At 37.2% G+C, this 27206-nt stretch overlaps 1 protein-coding gene across 1 annotated transcript in view; it reads right to left on the bottom strand.

Moving 5' to 3' along the window:
• Samd7 (sterile alpha motif domain containing 7) overlaps positions 1-5054 on the bottom strand; it is a 29282-nt gene extending 24228 nt beyond the window's left edge. The window contains 1 exon segment of the mRNA XM_004834574.3: positions 4954-5054. Coding sequence (XP_004834631.3) covers positions 4954-5054 — 101 coding nt within the window.
• Positions 5055-27206: the final 22152 nt, after the last annotated feature.

The following is a 27206-nucleotide window of genomic DNA, read 5'->3' as shown; positions in this document are numbered from 1 at the left end:
GACTGGCAGAATGGGTCAAGAAGCAAAATCCAACAATATGCTGCATACAAGAAACACACTTAATTCAAAAGGAAACTCATAGACTGAAAGTTAAAGGGTGGAAAACAATACTTCAGGTGACAGGAACCCGAAAAAAAGCAGGAGTAGCTATCCTCTTTGCAGATCAAGTAGATTTCAAACCAACACTGATTAAGAGAGATGAAGAAGGACACTACATCCTTGTAAAGGGAAGAATCCAAGAGGAAGAGATGACAATCATAAATATCTATGCACCAAACACTAGTGCACACAACTATATAAAACAAATACTATGGACATGAAAAGTCATATATGCACTAATACAATTGTAGGGGGGGGACCTCAACACCCCACTGTCACAAATAGATAGATCAACTAGACTAAAAATAAGTAATGAAATACTAGAACTCAATTGAACTCTTGAACAAATGAACTTAACAGATGTTTATAGAGTCTTCCACCCCACAAAATCAGAATACACATGCTTCTCAGCTGCACATGGGTCATTCTCCAAAATAGACCACATACTCACACATAGAACATGTTTAAGTAAGTGCAAAGGAATTGAAGTTATCCCCTGTATATTATCAGACCATAGTGTGATGAAATTGGAGATCCATAGCAAAAGAAACTCGAAAAATTTCATAAACATGTGGAAATTGAACAACATACTTCTGACTAACCAATGGGTCACAGAGGAAATTAAAAAAGAAATCAGACAGTTCTTCAATTAAATGACAATGACAATACAACATATCGGAATCTAAGGGACACAATGAAAGAAGTCTTACGAGGGAAATTCATAGCAGTGAATACGCATATTAGGAAAACAGAACGAGCCCAATTAAACAACCTAATGCTGAACCTCAGGCTTCTAGAAAAAGAAGAGCAGGAAAATCCCAGAGCTCATACAAGGGAGGAAATTATAAAGATCAGAGGAGAAATCAATGCAATGGAGACTAAGAGAATGATACAAAAAATCAATGAAGCCAAGAGTTGCTTCTTCGAAAGAATCACCAAAATTGACAAACCTTTAGCCAACCTTGTCAGAAAAAGGAAAGAAAAGGCCCAAATCCATGGAATTAGGAATGAAAAGGGTGAAACTATAACAGACCCAGCAGAAATCCACAGGATCATCAATACCTACTTCCAGAACCTATACGCCAATAAGATGGACAACACAGAAGAAATGGACAGATTCCTAGATACATATGAATTAGCAAAGTTGAACGAAGAAGACCTAAAAATTCTGAACAACCCAATATCAACCAATGAAATTGAAAATGTAATTTAAAACTTATCAACTAAGAAAAGCACAGGCCCTGCTGGCTTCACTGCTGAATTCTACAAGACATTTAGAGAGGAACTGCTGCCACTACAGTTTAAACTCTTCAATGAAATCAAAAGGGAAGCAATACTCCCAAATTCATTCCTGGAAGCAAGCATCACCTTGATCCCCAAACCAGAGAAAGACCTAACTGAAAAAGAGAACTATAGGCCAATCTCACTAATGAACATAGATGCAAAAATCCTTAATAAGATACTGGCAAACAGAATGCAAAAGATCATCAAGAAGATCATACACCCTGATCAAGTGAGATTCATCCCAGGGATGCAGGGATGGTTCAATATACACAAATCAATCAATGCAATACACTATATCAATAGAGCCTAAGACAAAAACTATATGATTATCTCCATAGACACAGAAAAAGCATTTGACAAAATCCAACATGCATTTATGATAAAAACCCCACAAAAAAATTGAAATAGATGGTCTCTACCTCAAACTGATAGAAGCCATCTATGAAAAACCAACAGCCAATATCATACTAAATGGTCAAAAAATGAAATCCTTCACACTAAAATCAAGAACAAGACAAGGATGTCCACTATCACCACTCTTGTTCAATATAGTTCTGGAAACATTAGCCACGGCAATTGGACAAGGGAAAGAAATAAAAGGAATAAAGATAGGTAATGAAGAAGTCAAATTGTCATTATTTGCAGATGACATGATACTCTATATAGAAGACCCCAAGAACTCCACCAAAAGTCTTCTAGACTTAATAACCAAATTCAGTCAAGTAGCTGGTTACAAGGTCAACACACAAAAATCAATAGCTTTCCTCTACACCAATGACAGACTCACTGAGAGAGAAATAGGGCAAATAATTCCTTTCACAATAGCATCCAGAAAACTGAAATACATAGGAATCATCCTAACAAAAGAAATCAAAGACCTCTTCTCTGAAAACTATGGCACTCTGAAAAGAGAGATTGAAGATGCTATCAGAAAATGGACAGACATCCCCTGCTCCTGGGTAGGAAGGATTAATATAGTGAAAATGGCCATACTTCCAAAACTGCTATATAGATTTAATGCAATTCCAATTGAGATCCCAGCAGCATACTTCATGGACCTTGAGAAAACAATCCAAAAATTCATTTGGAACAAGAAGAGACTCAGAATAGCAAAAGCAATTCTAGGTAACAGAGACATGGCAGGGGGTATCACAATCCCCAACCTGCAACTATGCTACAAAGCTACTGTGATAAGAACAGCATGGTACTGGCAAAGAAACAGACTTGAGGACCACTGGAACAGATTAGAAGGTGCAGAAACAACGCCAGACACACTCAGCCATCTCATTTTTCATTAAAGGAGCCAAACACCCTCACTTGAGGAAAGATAGCCTCTTTAATAAATGGTGCTGGAAAAATTGGGCTTCAACTTGCCAAAGATTAAAACTAGACCTATATCTCTCACCATGCACTAAACTAAAATAGAAATGGATTAAAGATCTATATATTAAAATAGAAACTCTGAACCAGTTGGAACAGAGGTTAGGTAGAACCCTTGAAGACATCGGTGTAGGAAAAGATTTTATGAACAAAACCTCAGTTGCCTGTGAACTGGCACAAACAATCAACAAGGGAGATCTCTTCGTATTAAAAGGCTTCTGCACAGCAAGAGAAACCACCAGCAGTGTGAAGAGACAACCCACAATGTGGGAAAAATCTTCACCTGCTCTTCCTCAGACAAAGGTCTACTATCTCAAATCTATAAAGAACTTAAAAAGATCAGACCTCCCAAATTTAAAGACCCAATCCAAAAATGGGCATCTGAAATGAACACACATTTCTCAGACAAAGAAGTAGAAATAGCAAATAAATACATGAAAAAATGTTCAACATCACTGGTCGTTTGGGAAATGCAAATGAAAACCATGCTGAGATTCCACTTCACTCCAGAAAGAATGGCTGCTATCATGAAATCAACCAATGACAAATGCTGGCAGGGCTGTGGGGAAAGAGGAACCCTGCTCCTCTGCTGGTGGGAGTGTAGACTGGTGCAACCACTGTGGAAATCAGTATGGAGATACCTCAAAGAACTAGGACTGGAAGTCCCATTTGACCCTGCTATTCCACTGCTGGGGATCTTCCCCAAAGAATTAAAAGAATCATACCACAGTGATATATGTATGCCCATGTTTATAGCAGCACAGTTTGTGATAGCTAAAACTTGGAAACAGCCCAAATGCCCATCAACTGGAGACTGGATAAAGAAAATGTAGTTTTTTAATAAAATGGAATACTACTCAGCCATAAAAAATGAGAAATTAGAGACATTTATAGCTAAGTGGATGCACATTGAGGCAATACTCTTAAGTGAAATAAATAGGACACACATGTATAAGTACTGATTAGTTTCTGTGGTGTGAGAAACTGAAAGTGTAAATAAGGACTAAAATGTATAATAGGTAATGTGAAATAGGAAGAAAAGGGGCAAAGGGGAAGGAAGTGGGAGGGCTAGGGGAAAGGATAGAAGGGAATGGGATTAATATGAGAAAACGGAAAAATAGGAACAAAATCTTTGTAAATAGGGAGGAATGGAGGGGTTGAAGGGAGGGCTGGGCAAGGGTGAAAAATAAGAACCAAGAGAGACTATGTAAAGGTACAAATTTGCAATGATGAATGTCATTATATTGTATACCTAAAATGTACCAATGATTAGAATGAATAATCGGTAATGTAAAATAGGAAGAAAGGGTCCAAAGGGGTAGGGGTATTGGGAGGGGCAGGGTAAAGGAAAGAAGGGAAAGGAAAAATGATGAGAAATGGAAAAAATGGAAAGAAAGTCTTTGTAAATAGGGAAGGGTGGAGGACGTGAAGGGAGGGCTAGGAATGGGGAAAAAATAAGAACAAAGATGCATTATGTAAAGGTACAATTCCCAATGAGAAATGTAATTGTGTTGTATACCTACAATGTACTGATAAAAGAATTTAATTAAAAAAAACCAAACTTTTAATTGTACTCTGAGTAAAAAGAAAGAATAATTCTGTCACAGAAAATCTAGGGTATCCAATTGTTATGGACTTACCTGTTTCCCCCTAAATTCACACATTGAAGGCTTTCAAAGAGGCAATTAAAGTTAAATGAGATCATAAGGTGGGGCCCTAGTATAGGACTGATGTCTTTTAAGAAGAGACCCTAAAGCGCTCTCTGCATTTGCACCTAGAGAAAAGTAGAGGACACAGTGAGAAGATGTGTGCCTAGAAGTCAGGAAGAAAGGCCTCACCGGAAGCCCACTAGGTGATACTTTCATCTTTGACTTCCATCCTCTGGAACTGGAGAAATAAATTTCTGCTATTTAAGCCTTCCAGCCTGTGGCATTTTATTGTGGCAACCCTAGAAGAGCAATACACCCATGTTTGCACCTGCACAATGCCTGTCACATTTTAAGTACCTGCTAGTTACTTGCTGAGTGAGTAGGTCAGAAGTGGTAGCAGAAGTGTGGAAGGTAAGGGTAGCAGTGTGACCTCATTTGAATTACTGCACCACTGTTCACTGGGATCTCATTAGAATGACACTAGGGGTAAATGATAATCCATTTCCTCCTTTGATTGGGTTATTGTATTGGAGAGATATACCTGTCCACAAATGGAGGTCCAAATGGTGAAGGAATCAGTGGGATCCTCTGCTGACCCGATGCCATCAATAGAGGGTTCACAGCCATCATTGGATTTGTCATTGATATCCCTTGTCTCTCATGGAGTTCTAAAAAGAACCAGATAGGTACATTGAAAAATAACCCTACTTTTTGTGAACTACTTGAATTCTTCTTGAACTCAGAGAAGATCCTTTGTAAAACAACACTTGGAAGACCAGCTACACCAAGATTTGAATTATAAAAAGCCCTCCATAGAAAGCACTCAGATACAGCTGTAGAATTCAACATTTTATAAATGTGCCTTTCAAATTTGTCATAGTTTGGAGGTCATGCCATTCCACACTACATGGAATAGTAAAAAGAAACCAGCCTTGCAAGATTCCAGTAGTGCAAATTTCCTTCCTCACAACGCATTTTGATTCTTATATTCCCACAGGTGCAAATACATAACTTCTTCAATATGTTCAGTCTTTGGAAAAATATTCCTATATAGATGATAAGATTAAAACAGAAAAGGAGCAGAGTGAATCTTCTTAATGGCTAAAAATATATCTAATTAGGGCAGTTGGTGACTGCCTGAGACTATTTAATTAGAACAAGTGACCAAATTATATCCAAATTTACAAAACATATATTTATGTAATTTATCTTCAGAATCTAGGGAACAGAAATAAAAAGACTATTCTTAAAGGCATAATATTTGCCTTTTAATTTTCTTGTTAATTATTAATATTTTGAATAATTTTAATTATTAAAAACTACTAATCTAATAGGTCTTTTTAGTGTCTCCTGCATCTTCAATTTTTACTAAAAGTGCGAGATATCTACAACTATGTGTGAAAAAAAGGAAATTAGGAAGTAAATATTCTATTTTTCACTGTAGTTATTTTTCCTTTTTTCCTCTTTCCTCTCTTGTGTATCTATTTAATTTTTTAAATACTGAATTCATTAAAATATAATCATATTTAAATATGCAATCCCTTCTCTACCTTTTTTTTTTTCCAGATCTAAACCTGGAAGCATGCATGATCACACTGGGAGTTCATGTCCATGGGCCACCTAATATTGGTTTTGGCCATTCATTTATTTTTTTAAAGATCTTTTTGTCCATTTATTTTCATTGTGTGAGATCAGTATCATTTCCTCTCTGATAGTGGCCTCAGAAAGTTTAGGCAGAGCACAATCAGAATTAGAATAAAAATGTCTGCCTGTTGCCTGCAAGCCACAGTGAGGGGGCCAAAAGAATGCTGGCTGTGTCAGATGTGGCTTGCAACTCTGCCCAAGGAACTGCCTTGTGGCCTGAAATCAAAGGTGTTCCACAAGAGATTCTCGTCACCTTCTTCCTCTTAGACCATTGCCGAACAATAGAATGTAGAGTATACCTTAGTATTTCATTTTGAAAAAAGTTGATCTTTGATTTTTTTGTCATGAATCAAAGGATCTCTAGTAGAAGTTTGAACTTACCTATGTACGAGATAGAATTTTTAAAGTTATAAAATGCAGTGCTACAGGTACAATGTTGTATAGCAGATATCTAGAATCTATTCACCTAACCTACTGAAACTTTATACTCATCTGAATAGCTCTTTATTTTCCCCACTACTGACCACTATTATCTTCTTTGCTTTATGAGTGACTATTTTAGACCCTTCTTGGAAGTTGAATCATGCAGTAGTTGTCTTGTTGTCACTGGCTTATTTCACTTAGCATAATATCCACAAGGTTTACCCACTCTGTGCTTCAAAATTTGTTGAGGGTAGATCTCATGTTAAGTGTTCTCACCACAACAAACAAAGAAGCAAAAACAAAAGAACACAAGGAAACTGGGAAGTGTTGGACATGTTTATTACTTTGATTGTGGTGTTAGTTTCATGAGTGTATACGTATGTCGAAACTCATCAAATTGTACACATTAAATATATGTAGTTCTTTTGTATCAATTATTCCTCAATAAAGTTGTTTAAAAATGTAATGTCCAGTTTGCATTTGATGTGATATCTGAGAGAAATCAGAGGGAAGGAGGAAGAAAAAGAAGGAAGAAAGAGGGAGGAGCAAGAATTTATTAGAGGCTGGCAGTCTCTCTTCCTCAGCCTGTCATCCTTGGGAAATGCCATGGGGCTGAGTCACCAAAACCAGAGAAAATGTCTTACTGTGGGTTCCCCAAAGCAGGCCATGAGACACAGACTTAAGTGCAGGTAGTATATTTGGGAGGAAGTCCACATAAGTATGGAAATAAGATCAAGAACAAAGGGCCAATCAGTGGTGGGTTTCAGCCTTGCTGGGAATCCTCTGAGAAACTTTGTGGTTCACACCTCAGAATTGTCCCAAATAAGAATGAAAAGTGGTCATGTATCCATTGATTTCTTATGGCCCTTGGTTGAAAGCATGATTCTCCATCACATCTGGGTTATGCCCGAGCTTCACTCAGCGAGCTCCTGTGGTTTGGAAGAACATCTCCAGACTGAGATGCAGGGAGATGCAGGGCCTGAGATGGTACATGACCTCCATGGTTGCCCTTGAACTCAGAAGAGGGCTAGGGAGATGTAAGGTAGAGCAGTAACAGTGTCGTGTGCTGTTGAGGTAATATGGTCCTCTTCTAATGTTTTTCCACTAGATAATCACAAATACCTTTCCTCTGAAGTACCAGGATTGTCAGGCATAGGCATATTTCTGCAAAGCTCTGTAGGGTTCATTGGCTCCCACAGCCCTTTTTTCACTATTAATCACAAGTTTAGTGAAGCAAGTGAAGAACTTAACACTACAGGCCAATGGGAAAAGAAACATTAAAGACAAGCCTTATCTACCGTACCATTAAAACTGTCCTTAGTACCATAGCTGGCTCTGTTGTTTGTTTTTCTTCTTTTGTTACTGGGGATCGAACTCAGGACCTTGCGCTTTTGAAGCAGGTGCTGGAACCACTGAGCTAAATCCCTGGCGTATTGTTTGTTTTTCTTGCTGGTGATCAAACCTAGGGCTTCTTGCATGCCAGGCAAGTCCTATACCACTGAGTGACAACCTAGCTCCCCATATTTGTTCTGGACTTCATGGCTCCCAGTTCTGTTTTCCCTTCTTTTTACAATGTCACAAGGATTGAACTTAACCTATAAAATTCTGTTATCTTTCCAACATGGTAATTTATTGTTTCTTAATTAGCCCAATCCTCAGCCCTTCATCAGCCCACCGAATTTTTACCTAAATGACAAACTATTCCCAATGTCTTCAGAAATGTTCCTACACCATGGAGGTCCTGGGGAGGACAATGAGTCACTGATATCTGCAATTCTTGCATGTTAAAGTTCTGAGCTCCACTCAGCTTCCCCAGGTTCTTGTCATCCTCAAATTTGTGAACAAGTACTTGTTTTTTTTATCATTATCATATATATTGGTGCCCAACTTGTCTTTAAAAAAAACATTGCCTACTTTCATTTTATTTCTATTATCATTTGTCTGTACCAAATTATTTATATATATTAAATTAAAACTTTTATTCTAGAGCAATTTTAGGTTCACAGGAAAATTGAGCAGACAGTACAGAATTTTCATATACCCTTTTCCTTACATACATATCACAGCCTCCCACATTCTCAATATCCGGTACCAGAGCATATACTTGTTACAATCCACAAACCTACAGTGACACATCCTTATCACATCCTTATCACTCAAAGTGCTAGTTTATCCTAGGGCTCACTCTTCTACACATTATGTAGGTTTTGACAAAAATAGAATAACTTATCTACCATTATTGTATCGTACAGAATGGTTTCACTGCCCCAAACTAAATTGTATTTTAAAGCAAATATAGCCAGAACACTTTCAAGGAAATGTTCTGAGGTCAACCAGCTGTTTCCTCTTATCAACCAGATAGATACTTTAAGCTCCATATCTATGTTGCTCCCAAACTGTCATTTTGGAGGTGCAAAGTCATATGATCAAGCAGAAAGGTCTTTAAATACTAACTTTCACATTTTCAGGATATTATCTTCCATTTTAGATACATGCAGACAAACTATGAAGTAAGGTCACTTTGCTATAGGAGATGAAATGCTCTTGAGTTAAGGGGCAGAGTGGAATGTAGATTTTAAGGGCAGAGCATGTCTATCAATCCTAAAGTAGGGGAGTACAGTGGTGCTTAGGTCTGCATTCAGGTGGATTTCTCTGACCCAGAGCTCTAATCCTGGATGCCCAGCATATTAGGAGGATGAGGACTCCCTAATCTCTGCCTTCAGACTCTTACCCTCAACAAACTCCTCTCGGCAGGACATGGATGATTTAACCAGTGCTAATTCTGTCTCAGCTGGTTAGGGTAGGAAGCCATGAACCTCATGAACTAAAGCCCTTGCTGAATCAGCAATTTACTGAATGCTTGTCAAGAGCACAGTAGCCAGGTGCCAATGTGATTATATTTGCTCCCATGCTGTACTGTGATCATTCATTAAAGTCAGAACAATTTGAGTCAAAAACCTGAATTTGAGCCATTGTATGTGTATAAAACATCTATTGTATGTAGCATGTATATGTTTATATTTAAGAAATAGATTGTATAATTAAATGTTTTCATAATTTGGAGGAAAATCAATGTAAATTCTTAAATTAAAATTAAAGGTAGATATATCAAAAGTTCTTTATTTAAAGTATAAAATAATCCTCAGTAGTTTCACATATTCATTATCCTAGCTGTCCAGTGAATTTTGAAAAATGTATTCATGCTGAATGTAATTCACACTTCTTTAAGTATATTTTCATTTAAAAAATAATAAATGGGAAACTATTTTAGGACAAGGAAAACCAAGAGCTGCCTAAAAGCATTACATTATCAAATAGTTCTAGGAGAAAAAATTAAGCTGAGAGAATAGAGATCATGCTAATTTCTCATAGTATAGTTAAAAGTGAGAAAAAATCAGCTGAACATCATGGTGCATGCCTGTAACCCTAGCACTCTGAGGGTGAGGTATTTGGATCACAAGTATAAGCTTAGCCTGGGCAACTTAGCAAGATTCTTTCTCAAAGTAAAAAAATTAAAAAAGGGCAGGAGATGTAGCTCAGTGAGAAGGTCCTGGGTTCAATCCACAGTACCACACTCACACACACACACACACACACACACACAAAGGTGAAAAATCTTTTATATCCAATAAGACAGTTTTTAAAAATCTATAAAATAAAATCAATTATATAATACTCAAAATACATTTATTTGTTAATTGAAATAGTTTAAGGTAAGATTACATGAAAAAATTGGCATAAAATATTTGACTTTCTAATTATAGATGCACATGTTTCCTGAAGAGACTATAAGAGAATCCTAAAATTAGTCCAAGCCCTTATTTCAAATAGACAAAAATAAACATTTAAGTTATCTCCACAGCCCAAATGGTATCAGTCATTTATAACAGGAGAAATCATACAGCTTTTTAAATCTGAAGGACTGAGGTCACTTTGGTCCCATCTAACATCTCCTGCCAGGCTTTGACTGGGGGCTTTGTCCTCAAGAGCACTCCTACCCTCACTCATTACCCTTGGGGGGCCCTCTAACTGCCCCATGGGTAACTTCCTTTAGCTGTTCCCTTCTCTCTACACAGGTTTAGAATGCAGTCTATTTCCATCAATAGTCACATCAAACTACACATAGGCAATATATGTGTGCACAACCCACTTTGTTAATGTTTTGGCTAATAGCAGGTTTAGGGTGGGTGTGGTGGTGTCAAAACAATTAATTGAATGAACATTAGACTTCACTGTTAAACATTTTGTTGAGCAATTTTAATAATTGAGGCCCTGGCTTCTTCTAGTTTTCTTGGCCTTCTCTTAGATGGTACCCCAACAACTCTAAAACAATTCTTCCTACTTTGCTTTGCATAGGCCTTTGTAACCTCACAGACTACTCTGAGCATCACCTAAGTGGGCCTTCTGCTCTGGGTTGCTCCATATCTTCCTTTACTGCCCTTCTTGCCAAGGAAGTACAGTGTCAGAGATTGTTTTTCTGCTGGTTTGAGTTATGCTAGCAATTGTGCACTTTCTTCTTTTTCGGGTTAGTATGTGTTTGCAGTACATAGTGATTACATTCATGATGGGGAGTTGGTACATGTACATAACACATCTTCATTCTTTTTATTCCCTCCCCTATTAATAGTGCTCTTCAGAAAGCAGAGAAAAAAGGTACTTTCTCTGTTGTACCAGCACAGAATAAATTAAAATGAGTGATGGCTCCAATGTTAAGTAGTACTGTCAGTCCAGATAGTTGATACTCAAGCTGCTGGAAATGGTCCTGAAATCTATTTCACTTTTACAAGGGGCATACGCTTTGGCATTTTTTCTGAATGCACGTCAACTCCGAACTTGTGTGGAAAGTGTGTCCAAAGTGTGTCCATGCACAGATGGTTATGTGCTGGACTGCCCTTACCTCCTGGAAAACTCACTGTCATTAGACACATCTGTACCTTTTTGAAATGTCAAGTTTTAGGCACATTTGCAACTATTGTAATAAAATATTTATCACAATTAAGCAAGTAGAAATTATATATTTCTTTTCTATTTGGATTCAATATAATTTATGTTACTATGGTTAGTATAAATTATGTTCACTTTCTTCAAAGATTGTAAAGCAAAGTCCATTATGTATCAATTTGTTCATAAACTAGTGAAATTCTAGAAGTACTTATATAATTGAATTGAATATTAAATATTTTAGTGTTAAAGAATGGGTTAGGAAATATCAACATAATTTTTTTCATGATTATCACTGATTGGTCCTCAATATTTTTCTGAAATTTTTTCTCTGATATTTCATGGTTCTGTGAAATGTCATGGTTCCATGGTAGTTTGTTGGAATGTAGTTATCTGCAGTAATGAGAGGTCTTAAAATGATATCTAATAAGTGTATAGCAGTAACAAACAGAGGTAGGTACTTAATCTATTTGAAGTTATTAAACAATTATATACAATTTTGAATTAACTATCTTAAATAAATTTTCTTTTACTTGACTTGAAAAAACAAAAACCAAAACCTAAGGCCTGGTAGTATTTCTTTGGCAGGAGAGGTACATCATCTTTACTTTTCATTGATTCTTCACATTGTTAGTAAGAGAGGCAATAAATTTATAGATAAACCTATGCGTTTTCATGTAAGATTAAAATGTCCTTTTATTTCATATGTGTAACATTGTACTACGATTAGCTAGACTTAATTTTAGACTAATCAATGCATAGATTTGTAGATTTGCATACTTACATCCTCTATAAAGATTGTTTTGGCACTGCTGATGAGAGAACCATCCAAACTTTCTGTCTTCAACTGCAGAAGCTTCTCAGAGGCAGGTAAAAACACAGCTGACAACTGCTTCTGAAAATGTCTTAATGAAGGCCAACCTTGCCTTAAATACAAATTCAACTAAGTTGATTAGTTCTATTTCATGATAGAAACTTTGCCCTCTACTATCCTTTACGATAGGCTAAAACAGGTTAAGCCCAAGGAAAGTGCACTGCGGGGTACAAAAACCTGTCTCAGAGTTTAGCCCTGAGCATAATCCTTCCTTAGCCTTTAAGATGCTTTGTGGGCATTCTCTTAATACCACTCTTCAGTTTAACACAAAAGCAAAATACTATGTGAGTAAGTAACACACTTTTCTTTCAAGGAACCATAACCTTCCTCAAATTTCCAACAAGCTTCAAGTGGAAATGTTCCCTTTGCAAGTAGAGGAAAAAACTGTTATTTTTCCGAAGAGCTGTAAAATTTAACAAAAAATAGTCTATTTAAGGAAGAATCTTCTAGAGTTGATAACTACTTCAAATTTCATAGGCAGTGAGAAAACTCTTCACAATCTATGTGAGAACTGTGATCTATAGAAAAGAGAAAACAGGGAATTTTAAAAATGTGACCTGTTTTATCCACAGGGGACCCATCTGTAGCCTCGGGAAAGAACATCAGTATTCTCTCCTAGAAATGTATTAGTGGTAGGTACAAATTTGGAGTGTAATATAAAAAAATCAAAGTTGTATTACAAGTAATGCTTTGGTTTTCCAATTTGAAGATAACAGGCTCCTTTGTCATTACACATTTTTATCATTGGCTGTTGAGCTCATCATAATGTTCTCGGCAATTTACTGAGTTCATACAAGGACCATTGTTCATAAAGCACCATTCAACACCAAAGACTGGGATGACTGACAGACAGATGCAGTAAGGCTTAGTTCGGGCCAGGCCTGACAGCCTGAGTGAGCCCCATCATTTATGAGGTGTATTCTGAACTTCTCTGAGTCTCAGTGTCCTCAATGCAGAAGAGCAATGCTGAGGTTTTTTTTGAGAAGTGTAGGCACCAATGTTGACAACGTACATGGAGAATTCCTTCTAAGTGTTAAGTATTCTGTTATGCAACTAAATGTTTTTGACACTGCCAATGGGAGAACCATGTGAAGACTTTCTGTCCTTCAACTGCAGAGGACCCATATTTGAGGATCCATCCAGAGCATGTTGAGGGTCCTGGAGAGAGATTTTTTCCCTGCCTACAGTACTAGGGATGATTGGACTTTTTCTTGAGAAATAAGCACAAAACAAAAGAATCATGTAACTTAATGCCTTGCTTTCTTCACACTGGCCAGTAGGAAGCTCAAGACCAAATTTGTGCATGCATTTTACAACTATAAATTATGTATGGTTTTATTTTATTCCCAAGACCCCCACTTGTAGATGTTATTTTCCTTACTCCCCAAATCAGCTTCTGCTATGAGGGTGGGACTGAGACTATGCTAAGGAATTTTAGCAGGTAGAAAGGGGGATGGATAGGAGAAACAGTAGCTTCCAGAGGTCTGAGGCTGAGTGGATATGTGAGAGGAAGTAGGAACTTTTGGCATTCAATTAACACACACCAGTCTGGCTATGCTAATTGTTAAAATACTGAATTTCTCCTACTCTGGTTACAAACTAACCACTGCTTTGAGTCCCCAAGTGCTCCACAACCCCAGTTGTTCCAGTCCCTGCTGGATATACACTCCTCATCTCTGATGAGAAATTTTTTTTTTCTTTTTTTTTTAGTACAGGGGATTGAACTCTGGACCTTGCGCATTCAAGGCGGGCGGCAGAACCTCTGAGCTAAATCCCCGGCCCAAAGGTTATGATAAGAAATTTGTTTTTTTTCTTTTTAATTAGAAAGTGTTTTTTTTTTTGGTACCAGGGATCAAACTTGGGTCCTTGCTCTTGTGCAGCAGGTGGCGAAACCACTGAGCTAAATGCCCGGCCCCACTCCCCATCTCTGAAAGCGATGATTGCCAAAGGCAGAATGGTGTATTCCAAAGGATGCTGGCTATTTAGGGAATAGTTGAAGGAAGCGCTATAGGAAGAAAGGAATGGGAGAGAGTAAGCCACCAGCAATAGCTTGGGGGATTATTTGTTAATCATTCAGGAGTGTTGTAAATTTGCATTCTACATTCAGTTTAAAAAAAAAAAAGAAAAAAGAAGCCTCTTTCTTACAACTGATCCTGTTTCCCTCAATAGCCTGACTCTCTATTATGAAGCAGGTATGAAAACTATGGTTAGTCTGCTCACTCTGCCCAATTCAAACCTATCCAATTATGTAAAGAGACGATGTTTCTCAGTAACTTAGCTTCTTCCAAGTTTAAATTCACTTCTTTGAACTTTTCTCCCTCTCTTTCTTCCCTGAGTAGGCATGTGAGTTGGGAAAGAACTTGCAAAGTCCTTGTAGTGGGGAAGTGGGGGAAGAGGTAGAGGAAGTGTAGAGGGCTCAGGTCCTGCCCTTTGGCAAGCACTTTACCACTGAGCTATATCCCCAGCCCTCATGTTGTCCCTCCTTTTTTCCCAAGCACATAGTAGAGTCCTTGCGTTCCAGCCTTGATCCTGTTCATCCCGTAATTTATGTGGTCCTTGCTGTGGCCCTCTGCCACAGGGTTATTTTGGCCCTGGGCTTAGTGACTCATGCTGGCAAGCTTCCCAGATAGAGTCTTTGCTACTTTTCTATCATCACAGGGAATGCAGCCACTTCTGGGTCCCTGCCACACCGAATGGCCCGTCACTCAGAGTCCACTCAGCAAAGCTAGCCCAGGCTGGCTCTCTGCCTGGCCTTGGCCATCCTAGGCTGTTCCAGGGCACATTGCTGGGAGGTTTTCTTCCAGGAAACCATACAAGTTGTGGGGCAAGAGCCATTCTGGGCCAAGCTTTCCCCTCAGCTCACCCAACACAGACCCCTCTCCTGGGCTCCAAAACTCCCCTGGCCGCCTGGATTCAGAAGGCTGGCACTTCCTCCTGACAGTCCTCTGTGTGCACTGGCTCTTGAGATGTTAACCAATAAGGCTGATCTGGAATCAAGTTACTCATCCTCAAAGTCTAGTTTTAGGACAAAGTCTAGTTTTACAAAGTCTAGTTTTAAGGACGATAGTTAGCAGTTGGAAACTTCACAACTACCTCTTTTATAACTGAAGTTCTCACTCTCTCTACTGGGACAATATCCCCACAGCACTGCCTCTGACCCCCACCCCCTTTTCAGTACATTTACATTGCTAGGCTAGGCTCAGACTTGTGGTTCTTCTGCTTCAGCCTCAGTTACAGGTATGTGCCATCGTGCCTGGCTCTAAGGACACTTTTTTCTATGTAAACAAAAGACTTCCAGAGAAAGAACAAAAAACATTCTTGGTCTGTACTTCTCTGTCCAGATGAGATGGTGATTATTTCATGATATAAGGAAACTGAAACAAATTGAAATCTCTAATTCAATGAGATTCTGATTCATTTTTTAAAAATATGGTACATTAAATAAATTATTCTGAAACTGTTATACACAGTTTCATAATACTTTCATCAACATAAGATTCCATTTGGTATAAGCCTTGTTTGCTTTTAGGAATATATTATTGACTTAGAAATAATGAACATATTTGATATCAATTTGTACATCAATTTATATCAATTAAATAATTGTTATAATGAAAGTTTCATTGAGGGGCCGGGGATTTAGCTCAGTGGTGCCTGCCTGCCTTGCAAGTGCAAGGTCCTGAGTGTGATCCCCAGTACCAAAAAAAAAGTTTCATTGAGACAGTGAACTTTGGTTCTCATGCTTATCTACCTTGTACAAGTGAATAACAATTTGTAAGTGGTATGGTGAGAAAGACAATCAACACAAAAGGTTTCACTGTCATTTTTGTTAACCTCCTTACTTTTAATGATTTTTTCTTTTCTTTTTTTCGGTACCGGGAGTTGAATTTAGGACCTTGTGCTTGTGAGGGAGACACCACATAGTTGAGCTAAATCCCTGGCCCCCACCTCCTTACTTTTAAATTGTTTTGCTCTCCACCAGGCATGGGGGTGCAAGCCTGTAATCCCAGCACTCAGGAGGCTGAGGTAGGAGGATTTCTGCAAGTTCAAGGCCAGCCTGAACTACATAGTGAGACCTTGTCTCAAAAAACAAAAAAATTAAAGACTAAGAGAAAAATGGTTTCACTTTCCTTAACTAAGGAATAATCATTAAGATTTAGAAAACCATTGACTTGTAATAAAAATAATACTAAAAAATTATTTCCTGTATAGCAGAATATTAAAATAATAATTTAATGGCTATAAAATTATACATATTATGAGAACTGAAGATGTTCTCACTTCTATTTTAGAAGCTATACTTTTTTTGGCCAGGGGCAAAGGACCTTTGTTTCTGCTATATGACTGCAGTTTTTCCCTACTGAAATGACATAATAATTAAGCCTGTAAAATAAGTGACAAAGCATAGAAAAGAAAGCTGATTAGGATACTGGAGAAATGGCATTTCATCTGCAAATATACAAATTGATTCAGAAACATCATTAAAACAATTGTATTTGTACACTACCTGATGATATTTTCTTGGCATCAAGACAGTGGTATTAAAGAAAAACCCCTTGGGCTGGGGATTTAGCTCAGTGGTTCTTCTGCCTGCCTCCCACGCACAAGGTCCCAAATTCGATCCCCAGTACCAAAAAAACCTGAAAAACAAAAAAAAAATCTAGGGAATTTGGTTTTGATTTTTTTTTGGTAGTATTTATTTTTTACATGAATTTTATTGGTACATTTTAGGTATACAGTATAATGACATTCATCATTGGAAATTTGCACCTTTACATAATCTCTCTTGGTTCTTACTTTTTCCCCATTCCCCTGCCCTCCCTTCAACCCCTCCATCCCTCCCTATTTACAAAGACTTTGTTTCCATTTTTTCATTTGCTCATATTAATTCCATTCCCTTCTTTCCTTTCCCCTACCCCTCCCACTTCCCCTTCCCCTTTGTCCCTTTTCTTCCTACTTCACATTGTCTATTATACCTTTCAGTCCTTATTTACACTTTCAGTTTCTCACTACAGAAACTATTCAGTATTTACACATGAGTGTCCTATTTATTTCACTTAAGAGTATCGTCTCAATGTGCATCCACTTAGCTATAAATGTCTCTAATTTCTCATTTTTTATGGCTGAGTAGTACTCCATTTTATAAAAAAACCACATTTTCTTTACCCAGTCTCCAGTTGATGGGCATTTGGGCTGCTTTCAAATTTTAGCTATTACAAACTGTGCTGCTATGAACATGGGTGCACATATATCACTGTGGTATGATTCTTTTAATTCTTTGGGGAAGATCCCCAGCAGTGGAATAGCGGGGTCAAATGGGACTTACAGTCCTAGTTCTCTGAGGTATCGCCATACTGATTTCCACAGTGCTTGCACCAGTCTACACTCCCACCAGCAGTGGAGCAGGGTCCCTCTTTCCCCACAGCCCTGCCAGCATTTGTTATTGGCTCATTTTAAGATAGCAGCCATTCTTTCTGGGGTGATATGGAATCTCAGCATTGTTTTCATTTGCATCTCTCAAATGACCAATGATGTTGAACATTTTTTCATATGTTTATTTTCTATTTCTACTTCTATGTCTGAGAAATGTGTGTTCATTTCAGATGTCCATTTTTGGATTGAGTCTTTAAATTTGGGAGGTCTGATCTTTTTAAGTTCTTTATAGATTTGAGATAGTAGACCTTTGTCTGAGGAAAAGCAGGTGAAGATTTTTTTCCCACATTGTGGGTTGTCTCTTCACACTGCTAGTGGTTTCTCTTGCTGTGCAGAAGCTTTTTAATAAGAAGAGATCTCCCTTGTTGATTGTTTGTGCTAGTTCACGGGCAACTAAGGTTTTGTTCATAAAATCTTTTCCTACACCGATGTCTTCAAGAGTTCTACCTAACCTCTGTTCCAGCCAATTCAGGGTTCCTATTTTAATATTTAGATCTTTAATCCATTTCAATTTTAGTTTAGTACATGGCTAGAGATATAGGTCTAGTTTTAATCTTTGGCACATTGAAACCCAATTTTTCCAGCACCATTTATTAAAGAGGCTATCCAGTGAGGGTGTTTGGCTCCTTTGTCAAAGATGAGGTGGCCGAGTGTGTCTGGAGTTGTTTTTGCATCTTCTAATCTGTTCCACTGGTCCTCGGGTCTGTTTCTTTGCCAGTACCATGCTGTTTTTATCACAGTAGCTTTGTAGTATACTTGCAGGTTGGGGATTGTGATACCCCCTGCCATGTCTCTGTTACCTAGAATTGCTTTTGCTATTCTGAGTCTCTTCTTGTTCCAAATGAATTTTTGGATTGTTTTCTCAAGGTCCATGAAGTATGCTGCTGGAATTTCAATTGGGATTGCATTGAATCTATATAGCAGTTTTGGAAGTGTGACAATTTGCACTATGTTGATTCTTCCTACCCAGGAGCAAGGGATGTCTTTCCATTTTCTGAAATTGCCTTCAATCTTTCTTTTCAGAGTGCTATAGTTTTCAGAGAAGAGGTCTTTGATTTCTTTTGTTAGGTTGATTCCTAGGTATTTCAATTTTTTGGATGCTATTGATAAGGAATTGTTTGCCCTATTTCTGTCTCAGTGAATCTGTTGTTCATGTAGAGGAAAGCTATTGACTTTTGTGTGTTGACCTTGTAACCAGCTACTTGACTGAATTTGGTTATTAAGTCTAGAACACTTTTGGTGAAGTTCTAGGTGTCTTCTATATAGAGTATTGTGCCATCTGCAAATAATGACAATTTGACTTCTTCACTTCTTTTCTTTATTCCTTTTATTTCTTTCTCTTGTCTAATTGCTGCAGCTGTTTCCAAAACTATATTGAACAGGAGTGGTGATAGTGGGCATCCTTGACTTGTTTCTGATTTTAGTGTGAAGGATTTTAGGTTTTGACCATTTAGTATGATATTGGTTGTTGGTTTTTCATAGACAGTTTTTATCAGATTGAGGTAGAGACTGTCTATTCCAATTTTTTGGAGGGTTTTTATCATAAATGCATGTTGGATTTTGTCAAATACTTTTTCTGCATCTATGGAGATGATCATATGCTTTTTGTCTTTGGCTCTATTGATATAGTGTATTACATTGATTGATTTGCATATGTTGAATCATCCCTGCATCCCTGGGATAAATACCACTTGGTCAGGATGTATGATCTTCTTGATAATCTTCTGCATTCTATTTGCCAGTATCTTATTGAAGATTTTTTGCATCTGTGTTCATCAGTGAGATTGGCCTATAGTTCTCTTTTTCAGTTAGGTCTTTCTCTGGTTTGGGGATCAAGGTGATGCTTGCTTCCAGGAATGAATTTGGGAGTATTGCTTCCCCTTCAATTTCATTAGAGCTTAAACAGTAATGGCAGTAGTTCCTCTCTAAATGTCTTGTAGAATTCATCAGTGAAGCCATCAGGACCCAGGTTTTTCTTAGTTGATAAGTTTTTAATTACATTTTCAATTTCATTGGTTGATACTGAGTTACTTAGAATTTTTATGTCTTCTTCATTCAACTTTGGTAATTCATACTTATCTAGGAATCTGTCTATTTCTTCTGTATTTTTCATCTTATTGGCATATACATTCTTGAAGTAGGTATTGATAATCCTTTGGATTTCTGCTGGGTCCTTTGTAATTTCACACTTTTCATTCCTAATTGCATGGTTTTGGGCCATTTCTTTCCTTTTTTTGGATAAGATTGGCTAAGGGTTTGTCAATTTTGTTTATTCTCTCTCAAAGCAACTCTTGGCTTCATTAATTTTTTGCATTGTTCTCTTAGTCACCATTGCATTGATTTCTGCTTTGATCTTTATAATTTCCTCCCTTGTATGAGCTTTGGGTTTGTCCTGCTCTTCTTTTTCTAGAAGCTTGAGATTCAGCATCAGGTTGTTTAATTGCGCTTGCTCTGTTTTCCTGAGTATTCACTGCTATGAATTTCCCTCATAAGACTGCTTCCATTGTGTCCCATAGATTCCAATATGTTGTATTGTCATTGTCATTTAATTGTAGGAGCTGTCTTATTTCTTCTTTAATTTCCTCTGTGATCCACTGGTTATTCAAAAGTGTGTTGTTCAGTTTCCATGTGCTTACAAAATCCTTGCAGTTTTTTTGGTTTTGATCTCCAATTTCATTGCATTATGGTCTGATAATATACAGGGGATAACTTCAATTCCTTTGTACTTACTTAAACATGTTCTATGGGTGAGTATGTGGTCTATTTTGGAGAAGGACCTGTGTTCAGCTGAAAAGATTGTGTATTCTGATTTTGTGGGATGGAACACTCTGTAAACATCTGTTAAGTTCATTTGTTCAAGAGTTTGATTGAGTTCTAGTATTTTGTTGCTTATTTTTTGTCTAGTTGATCTATCTATTTGTGATAGTGGGGTATTGAGGTCCCCCACTATTACTGTATTAGTGCTTATTTGATTTTTCATGTCCATTATTATTTGTTTTATATAATTGGGTGCACCAGTGTTTGGTGGATATATGTTTATGATTGTCATCTCTTCCTGTTGGATTGCTCCCTTTAGAAGGATATAGTGTCTTTCTTTGTCTCTCTTAATCAGTGTGGGTTTGAAATCCACTTGATCTGCAAAGAGGATAGCTATTCCTGCTCTTTTTTTTTGGTTCCTGTCACATGGAGTATTGTTTTCCACCCTTTAACTTTCAGTCTATGAGTTTCTTTTTGAATTGTGTGTTTCTTGTATGCAGCATATTGTTGGATCTTGCTTTTTGACCCATTCTGCCAGTCTATTTCTTTTGATTGGTGAATTGGGACTGTTAACATTGATGGTTATAACTGATACATATTCACTTCTCATTGTCATGACATTTTCTTTTTGTTGGATTCTCCCCCTTTGCTTTAATTTCTTGTCGTGTCTGATGGATTCATTCTGCTGGGCTTTCTGGGATTATAATCCTTGTTGTCTTTTCCTAAGATATTGTGTAAAATCTTTTGGAGTGCTGGTTTGGTATTCATGAAGTTCCCAAGGTGCTCTTTGTCATGAAAGTATCTTATTTCTCCATCAATTTTGAAAGATAGTTTTGCAGGGTTGGAGGCTGTTTTGCTTTCAGGTTTGAAATATGTCACTCCAAGCTCTTCTTGCCTTGATGGTTTGTGTTGAGAAGTCTGCTGTGATTCTGATGGGCTTTCCTTTGTATATGATTTGTTTCTTTTCTCTGACTGCTTGTAGAATTTTTTTCTTCTGTTGGGTTTCTGGAATCTTAACTATTATATGCCTAGGTGTCGATTTATTTTGATCAAGTCTAGTTGGAGTCCTATATGCCTCACTTATCTGTATGTCAAGTTCTTTTCCCTGCTTGGGAAATTTTCTGCCATCACTTCTTTGAACAGTTTCTTTTAATGTCATCTGCACTCTCTCCTGTTTCTTCCTTGACTCCAATCAGTCTCACATTATTCTTTTTTGCATCATCTAGCAGCTGCTGGATTGATTTCTTGTGGTCCTTTACTATTTTAAAGCAATTTTCTTTTTCCTGGCCACTAATTGCAATCTTATCTTCTATATCTGAAATTCTGTCCTCACATTGGTTCATTCTGCTGTGTTGACTTTTAATGGAGTTTTTTTTTTTTGGTACCAGGCATCGAACTCGGATCCTTGCGCTTGTGTAGCAGGTGGTGAAACCACTGAGCTAAATCCCCAGCCCTCGGTGGAGTTTTTAATCTCCTGGAAATCTGTTTGCATCTGTTTTATGGATTCCATTTGTTTCCTATTTTGGGATTCCATCATGTTCCCCAGCTCCTCCGTTTTTTTATCTGTGTCCTCTCTAGCCTTATTAATCATGTCTTGTACTAGGAGTACAATCTCTGCTGTTATCTGAGAAATTATTTCTGATTTCATTTTTCCATATCCTCTTTTGTTGCCAGTTCAGGGAGTCCAGGTGGTTGAGTATCAGACTGTTCCATTTTATTTCCCTTTGGGGTTGCTTTAGGTTATCTGGAAGTCTGATTTTGACATTTGTTTATGTGTCTTCTCATTTCAACGTGTGTGTGGGGGTGAGAGGATGCTGCTGGCTCCCACGTGACACACCTCCTCAGTCCTGGGGGCTGTGATATAGCAGCCTGGAAGGTTTTTCCTCATTGCTGGGGGTGGCTCTGCTTCTGGGCACTGGGGGTGGTGGTACGGCTGCCTGGAAGGCTCCTCCTCAGGGCTGGGGGCAGCTCTGTTCCTTGGTGCTGGGGTGGTGGTACAGCATCCTGGAAGGCTCTTCCTCAGGTTGATGTAGTATTTAATGTAGAGTTTTTGAGCTTTTGAAGTCCAAGGTTAAAGAGCTACCTCTGGTGAGAGCCTTCTTACTGGTGGGAACTCTTGCAGACTCTCAAGGTGGTATAGGTCATAACGGTGAGGTAGAGAGGTAGAGCAAGCTTGCTTGAGTCTGTCTATCTCTTCCCCTCTAGGGAATTTGAATGGAGGTTTGGAAATTGAACTTCTGGAACTGAATACATTTTTGTTATATGGATATTCCCTGTAATAGAATTTGTTTCCAAAAAGTAATTTCCATTTCTCTAAATAATAAAAATATTTCCAACAAAGGATGATTATGGAATATGGGAACTGTAGCTGCCATGCTGTTATGAGTCTACCATATGTTGAGCTCTTTTGCCGAGTGTCATTATGATTTATGAGCTACATATTTTACTGCCATTAGAACACTTGCACAATTAAGCTGGAATTAACTCAGTTAACTGCTCTCAGCCAAAGCTCCAAGATCCAGGGCCAAAAATAAATCCTTGTACTGATAGATGTTAACAGTTGTATAAAGCAGGCTTTTAAAATTGGTTTCTGGAAGCTAAATATTACTTGGTGTTACACCACAGACCTATCATTAATAAATGTCTAATTCAGAGTAGTAAAACAGACAGATTTTCTTTTAACAATGTAACAATGTTTATAGAAGTAGCAAACAACATCAATGATCACTTTTCCTCCTAAAGTCTTCTTTTTTGGTAAAATGCCTCTACAACTTGATAAATATTATCTCACTCATATCCCATACCCCTATTGTTTTCAGAAAATGGTACATAACAGCATTTGAGCAAATCTTGAAAAGGTGCAGTCATCCTGTTTCCCTCATGGTGGGTCAGGGAAGAAACCCGAAGTGGCCCAATGATCTCTCACTTCTCCAACTCAGTACTCTGGCTCTTGGCTTGAGCCATGTACTGTTTCAAAGCAATATCAAATGCCAGTGTTGTTATAACTAAATAATGAATCACTTTGGTGAGTGCTACATGGCATAAATATTTTTGTTTGTTTTTTTATGTTTTGTTTTTGGTACCAGGGATTGAACTCGGGTCCTTGCACTTTCAAGGCAGGCAGTGGAACCACTGAGCTAAATCTCTGCCCCCATAAATATTTTTTAATAGTGGGGAAATAACAAAATTTTCCATCTTAGCCATTTTCAAGTGGATGGTTCAGTAGTAAGCACATTCAAATTGTTGTACAGCAGATATTTGGAGTTTTTTTTAATCTTGCAAAAGTGAAATTCTGTACCCATTAAACTACTCTGCATTTCTATCTCCCCACTACCCTGGCAACCACTACTCTGCTTTATGTCTATGAATTTGACTCCTCCAGCTAGTGCATATAAATAGAATCATACAGTACTTTTCATTTCATAACACATTTATTTCACTTAACATAATGTATTCAAGGTTCATCTATGTTGGAGCACATATGAGAATTTTCTTCCTCTTAAAGACTATTCCATTGTGTGTTTATATCATATTTGTTTAACCATTCATTTGTTTATAGATGGACATTTGTGTTGCTTATACCTTTAACTACTGTGAATAATATATTGTAAATAGTTTTGTGCTATGAACATGGATGTGCAAATATATTTTTGAAACTCTGCTTTCAATTAATTTGGTATATACTCAGAAATGGAACTTCTGAACCACATGATAATTCTATTTTTAATTTTTTTGTGGCACTGCCATACTGTTTTCCACAGCAGCTGTACTCTTTTACATTCCAACCAGTAATGCACAAAGGTTCTAATTTCTTTATATTACTTTCAATTCTTTTGATCTTCTATGTGTGTGTGTGTGTGTGTGTGTGTTTATGTATTTGTGTATCTTGGCAATTCTATTGTGAGGTAGTATTTTACTGTAGTTTTGATTTACATTTCCCTAATTATTAGGGAAATGATGTTGAGTATCTTTTCATATACTTATTGACCATTTGTAAATCTTCTCCAGAAAAATGTCTTTCAAGTTCTTTGTCCATTTAAATCAATCAAGTTGCTTGCTTTGGTTGTTGAGTGGTAGGAATTCTTTATATATTCTGGATATTAACCCCCTGTTATATAATATTTGTATTTCTCCCATTCCAAAAGATAGCTTTCACTCTATTGATTGTGTCCTTTGATGCACTGTTTTAAATCTATTTTTACTTTTTTGCCTGTGGGTTTTTTTTTTTTTTTGCCTGTTGTTTTGAAGTAAAAAATATAAGAAATCATTGCCAAATCCAGTGTCATAATCCTTTCCCCTATGTTTTATAGTTTTAACTCTTACATTTATATCTATGATCCTTTTTGAGTAAATTTTTATATGTGATATGAAATAATAGTTCAACTACATTTTTTTTGCATGTGGATATTCATTTTTCCCAATGTGATTTGTTGAAAATACTTGAAATATCTTTTTAAATTCATCATATACACCTCTAATTCCCATACTCGGAAGGCTGAGGTAGGAGGATCGCTGCAAGTTGGAGGCCAGCCTGGACTACATAGTGAATTCAAGATCAGTCTGAACTACATAGCAAGACACTGTCTCAAAAAACAAAGAAACAACAACAAAATAAGCAAAACAAACAAATGAAAAAAATTTATCATGTGCTTTTAAATCAGGACAATGCTTAGGAACTTCAAATCTAAGAAGAACATCTTCTTAGAGTATGAATATGAAGACACAGCATCTGGAATCTTTAGTCATCTTCTTTATTGGTTCTAAGATCCAAAGAGCTCTAACAGCAAGCTTTGTAAAACATGAAGATGAAGTAACCTCTCCACACCTTCAGGAATCAGTATAAATTTGCATAGAAAAGGTCGATGAAGAAATCCAGGATGCTAACAGTAAAATAACTACTGGAGAATATTAAACACACTATTAGTGGATCCAAATCTAGCTCCTCACCATGTGACAGACCAATTAAAAGGTAAGATGTTGAGGCAAGAAAGGTGATTTTATTTAAAAAGTTGGCTCAACAAGGAGATGAACACTCTTGTCCAAGTCCATCTTGCCAGGAAGCCGATTTACAAGTGGTTTATGTAGATAGTTAATGGGTGTTCCTAGACTATTGGGCACCACTCACAGCAGGTGATGGGTAACTGTGGATTAGTGGGTATCTTCTCACAGCAGATGGGCCATAAAGTCCATTAAGGCAAAACCAGCTGTAAGTTCAGGTCCAAGATTGGGCAGCCCATTGGTTTAGGCCTTTGATGAGGGTGGCACATCATGGCAAGAGTGTCTGTGAGAGCTGAATGATCATATCTTAAACTAGGAATGGAGGAAGATGGGGAAATTCCTACAGTTCCTTTTGAGGGCCTGACCTAAGGACCTTCCAGTAGGCTGCACCTCTAAAGTTTCCACCATCTTCCAATTCTACCATCCCAGGAACCAAGTTTAAATATAGGCCTTTGGGGAACACTCAGACAAACCATAGCAATGCAGTATCAGGCCTGAGTATTTTAAAATATTCAAAGCTGGAATAAAGAATGCTGGTGAAGAGGAATATATCAAACTTGTAAAAATACTTGAACTTATACTGAAATTGAAATGTATTTCTTTTGGCAATGTTTGTTCAATGATGCTCCCTTCTTTCAAGAATGTCAAATGTTGAGATTAAAAAAATATTCAAGTTCATTTTCCTGAAACTCTAGGCTACTTGAAACTGTTTGTTATTGGGCTTTTCCCCAGCTGGTTGCTTACACCCTTGAGATGATATAGGATCAGCATTACTAAAGTTGGAAAAACTGAATTTGAATTAGTTGCAAAATATCCTGATTTATCATCATTCCTAGATTTATCATTATGTCCAGGTAGAAAAAAGTTCAATGTTTGAAGACCTCTAATAACATCAGGGAGACATGAATCATCATCGTTACCTATGAAAACATTTTGAGTGGCCTTCATTCCTTTGGTATCATTTTCTTCTGCTTGAAAGATTTTCTTTAGTATTTTTTGTAATGTAGGGGTTGGTGATGAATTCTTTTATCTTTTGGGTTTATCTGAAAAATTTCTATTTTGCCCTAATTATTGAAAGATTCTCACTCAGTATAGAAGTCTAAATTGGCAATTTTTTTGTTGTTTTCACACTTTAAAGCTATCATTCCACTGTTTCTTGTTTGCATTGCTTTCAGTGAGAAGTCTACTGTCATTCTTTGTTTCTCTGCATACAATGTAATTTTTTATTCTTCTAACCATAATTAAGGTTTTTCTGTTTACCATTAGTGTGAAGCAATTTGATTATAATAGTCTTGGTTTAGTTTTCTTTGTGCTTCTTGTGTTTGGGGATTATTCATCTTCTTGGTTTTGTTGATTTGTAGTTTTCCTCAGTTTTGGAAAAGTTTTAGTCACTGATTCTTCAAATACTTTTTTATTCCTCCTTTCTCTTTCCAGAGCCTAATTATATGTATATTAGGTTAGTTGAAGTCTCATAACCATCTGATATTCTGGGTTTTTCTTCTCTCTCTTGTATTGTTTCATACATTTAAAAAATAATTTCTATCTTAAAGATGGTATCAAATGTGCAAAACAGAGCATCACCTTTATCTGCTTTGATGGTATGAAGAAATTATTCAAACTTAGCATAAGGCATCTATATATGAGGGGGAGAAGGAAATTGTTATAGTTAAAAGCATGGATTCTGGGACCAGACTGCATGGTTCACATCCTGGATCCTTACTAGC

Source organism: Heterocephalus glaber, unplaced genomic scaffold (assembly GCF_053883595.1).
Source record: "Heterocephalus glaber isolate CG9 unplaced genomic scaffold, H.glaber_assembly_v1.0 deba00001504, whole genome shotgun sequence".
NCBI classification, from domain to species: Eukaryota; Metazoa; Chordata; class Mammalia; order Rodentia; family Bathyergidae; genus Heterocephalus; species Heterocephalus glaber.
This window is presented reverse-complemented; position numbering and strand designations above follow the sequence as displayed.